Below are 4,052 nucleotides of genomic sequence, written 5' to 3'. Positions count from 1 at the left end.
CTGTTTTTGAAAAAGGAGTATACAAATTTATATACGTATTTTAGATTCAGTATCTTAGTCCTGCTGCCTAGCATGTTGAAAGCATTAAAAAAATAATAAAAAAAAACATCTTCTCACTGCTATACCCAGGAAACACTATAAACACAAGTCATGCCAGATGTAAATTTATCAAGAAACATCAATTTATTGTTAACATTCAGTTTAGTGTAATACCTTCTGCACTGTCATGGAGTTTCCTTCCCCAAACGATTTCAAGCAGACCTACTGCAGGCTATTAAAGTACTTGATATAAAAAGAACACACAGTTAGAGAAGGTACTTTATATCCTAATCTAAACCCACTTGTTATGATTAAATCACATACATTATACATTGGAAACCACTTATAGTGATCATGGTTATAGTAATCAACCACTTATATACAGTGGTACCTCTAATCCGTTCAGAATTCCAGATCGAATCCTAAAATGTTCGAATTCTGATCGAATTTTCCCCATAAGAAATAATGGAAAACCAATTAATTGGTTCCCGGCCCCAAAAAATTACACCGGATAAAACAAGAAGAGCATATACTGTACTAAACACATCTAAGAACATTTATCAAAACAGTAATTTGTAAAGTAAGAAAATAAATGTATCCAAACAATGAGTAAAGTTTAAAAAAAAACGTGTCCTGCCCCAAATGTCCGCTCCTTCCGTGTGGAATCCCTGTGTGATCAGCTGTTTCTGGTTGTTTTTATTAGCTTTCTGTATTTCGTCCGCGTTTGTTGGTTTCCCCTGTCCGGTCATTGTATTGTCCGTCTATGTTTTTACCTGCCTTACCTGTAATTAAACCCCGTATTCCCCAATACCCTGACGTCTGCGCCTTTGTCTCCGTTCTGTCCCCGCTCCACACGACTATGTAAAGTATGCATTAATGGTTTATTATTAATATTAAAATAATGAATAAGAAATCTTTATTTTAAAATGTATTTTGTTATATAATAATAATTACTGTTACTGTCTATCATTGTCTAAATGTATTTTTACTGTCTAAATATATGTATTCAGCTAGTGTAAACATGCATGATGATATCACAGCGAATGCGAGACTGAGACTGAAGCTTTACCCTTTGTTTCCGCTGAGAGACATGCCGCGTGACTCATTTCCCCGCGCGTACAAGTTATCTTAGGTCGGTGTTCACGGTTTGACTTCTGAGATTCAGATCAAGCTCTAGGTATTTTTTTTTTCGAACTGGTTGGTTCGACTTCTAAGAAATTCGAATTCCAATGAGTTCGAGAACTGAGGTACCACTGTACATCAAACATTTTGGAACAGAATCAATCCTGTACAAATACTGTTTAAATGATTTGCTTGTAGTAATCAAGCAGTCCGGCTACAGTGTTCATTTTGGGATTCTTTATTCATGACAACATATGGAGAAAGGAAAAACAATGGTAATTTTTTTTTTTATTTTACTTTGATAGCCCTCCCCACTTTGCCTTGTGGTAACCTGTCTGCATCTGGCTAGCTAGGCTACCTGAGGCTAATGCTGCGAACACAGAAAACATGACGGGAAAAAGAAAGCAATTTTCTCTCAATGACAAATACAGACTCAAAGCTTATGATAAACTGCCAAAAACAAGCCAATGAGATGCAGAAGCAAAACTACAATAAGATGTATTTTATGTACAGTGCTATACTGTCATAGTATATTTTAATTATACACAGTTCAATAATTTAAATGGTACAATACTGTAATTTGAAAAATGTTTGAAACAGCATTAACATATTTTTAAAGAGTCAATAAAATTCAGTAAATAGCGATGCTCTCCATTTTATTACCTTATATGCATGTATTAAATATACAAATGTCATTTAGATGGTAATCTGCCTGAGACAAAGAAAAATCGGTTATAATGATCATCCATTTATAGTGATCAATTTCACCCAGACAGATGTGATCACTATATGAGGTTTCCACTGTAGTTATAATTACTTTATTCCCATAAATCAGTGATTTTTTTTCAGTCCTAGTTCTAAGACCCATAAGCAGGTCCACATTTTTTATTATAGTCTTCCAGCTGCATATCTGAGGCAGCTGCATTCTAAAATAGTGTGACCACCCTAAAAATTGTACCTTCAGCCCATTTATTAGTTTCTCCTGAATCATGGTAACCCTGTAGTTTATAGCACATGCATTTGGTTACAATGTCTTAAGGTCTTTACAACTTCAATAGAGAGTTACCTGTTCATCTATGTTTTGCGGCAGCAACCTTAAAATAAGGAAAACTTATATATAAGGTAGTTTAAATACGTCTGGTAAAAGGAGTCAATGCACAATTATGCTTATAGAATAAATAGTTTTTACCTTTGAAGTGTTATGATTAACACTCAAATTTCTGTTTAGCCTGATGCTTTCATAGTATTGTATAATTAATTTACGCTTTTGGTTCTGTGAACCAAATATGTTATAGTTGACAAACAGTTTTTTTCTCTTCTGTTGGAGTGGCCCTGACAAGGTCAGAAGAAAACTGTGATCCAGACTTGCGATGACAGTGTTAACCCCAAAGCCTTGGGGCTTAATATGGACAGCCGAAACCAACCACCCCGAACTCACACACAGAAAGCGACACTCTGCTTTTTCTCCACCAATGTTTGCAAAAGAATATTCTCTTGTTTGATCGCCTTGAGCTCCTGTGAGAAACAGAAGTGCATCATTTCACAATTTGGCTTTCCACTCAGTAAATCAACATGCAACAGAGTCCTCCTGGCTTATTTAAGATGCAGGTCAGATATTCCAGTTGAGATTTTTATTAATTACGCTTTATTGAGTTGCTAGTTATCAGTTAAATAATTTAAAAATAAAATTAGTTTTTGAGGACTTCTTCAAAGCTTTAAAGTGCTTTTTAAATTTCTTTTGCTGATTTGCTTAAATTCATTTATGACATTTCTGTTTTGTTTGTCTTGTTCCTAATATTACATGTACCATTTACTTTGTTAAAATTTTAAAATCTTCATATTTAGGTAGGAAAATACTTTTTAAAAAGTACACAAAAAATATGCCAATTTAGTTGTAGGGCTGTTACTTGTTAACCGATGTTCGAACGAATGGGGAAAATTCATATTTGAACTATAAATTATCCCATTCAAATTGTAAAGTGTCACTGTAGCCTATAAGGACATGTTGTTGTAAATCCCTCACAATATTTTTGCGATCACACTGCACTTACCCACTATAGCTATTTGCTGCGTGACGGCATGGATAAAACTGAATAATACAGACGCCCTGTAAAGTGCTTTAAGCATTCAACTATGGGGAACAATCTACATAATGTAACTTTATTATGTGTTTTTACACGTATTTTTTAAATAATTGCACCAATCACCACCAGTGACTTTAAGCAAGACAGCTGGGCTACTGAACGTGAAGTGCACACACAAACACTGAAATATTTTCCAATCACTGAAAGGTATTACAGAAAACTTAATAGAAAAGCTCACCTTAGCGCGGTGTTAAGGTTTAAACTCAAACCCACTAACGAGAATATTTCAGTATAGATCCGCATATCCCCACATACATCAAGTGAGAATACCAGGGAGGTATACCCGAAAGTGGTTTTGGCTTTAAGCCTTAAATATGACACCCCTTTAAATTTAATTTTGCATCCAGTTTTCCGGCTGTAATATCGTTCAACAAAAGTAAGCGACACCTCTTTATTTTCCAGATTTCTTTATGAGCGAATTTTAATTAACATTTCAATGTTTGTTCGTGCACTTCACGTTCAATAGCCCAGCTGTCTTGTTTACAGTCACATGTGGTGAATGGACACAGTACAGTTATTAATAAAGATGTATATTTGGCATTTAATTAGTCTCAAAACTTGTGCACATAAAAACCAAACGCGCGTACTGTATATCCATCCTCACTACACAGTCACGTCTGCACAACACTCGCTCACTCGGTATCAAATGACTGAAAACCCGGACCACTACGGAACGCGCAGAATACGAGTAGCATACACGTTAACAACACATTAACTACGTATTGTTAACGTATATTCTACTCATAT

At 35.0% G+C, this 4,052-nt stretch overlaps 1 protein-coding gene across 7 annotated transcripts in view; it reads right to left on the bottom strand.

Annotated features, from left to right (window-relative positions):
* Window positions 1–4,052, bottom strand: part of rufy3 (RUN and FYVE domain containing 3) — a 30,715-nt gene that overhangs the window by 632 nt on the left and 26,031 nt on the right. For 2 of the 7 annotated variants that reach the window (XR_002835754.2, XM_023791702.2), the window contains exons 16-17: window positions 2,600–2,676; window positions 7–282 (exon numbers count right to left, since the gene is read on the bottom strand). Coding sequence is in view for 3 of the 7 variants with exons in the window: in XM_023791702.2 (XP_023647470.1) it covers window positions 262–282; window positions 2,600–2,676 (98 nt within the window). In the remaining 4 variants the exon portion in view is untranslated. Of the gene's footprint in view, window positions 1–6; window positions 283–2,428; window positions 2,677–4,052 lie in introns of those variants that run through there. The other 5 variants (XR_002835753.2, XM_023791705.2, XM_023791703.2 and 2 more) reach the window with 5 other exon arrangements.

This window comes from Paramormyrops kingsleyae, chromosome 7, assembly GCF_048594095.1.
Source record: "Paramormyrops kingsleyae isolate MSU_618 chromosome 7, PKINGS_0.4, whole genome shotgun sequence".
In the NCBI taxonomy this organism is placed as follows: domain Eukaryota; kingdom Metazoa; phylum Chordata; class Actinopteri; order Osteoglossiformes; family Mormyridae; genus Paramormyrops; species Paramormyrops kingsleyae.
The sequence above is the reverse complement of the archived record's forward strand: the minus strand, read 5'-3'. Positions and strand labels throughout refer to the sequence as shown.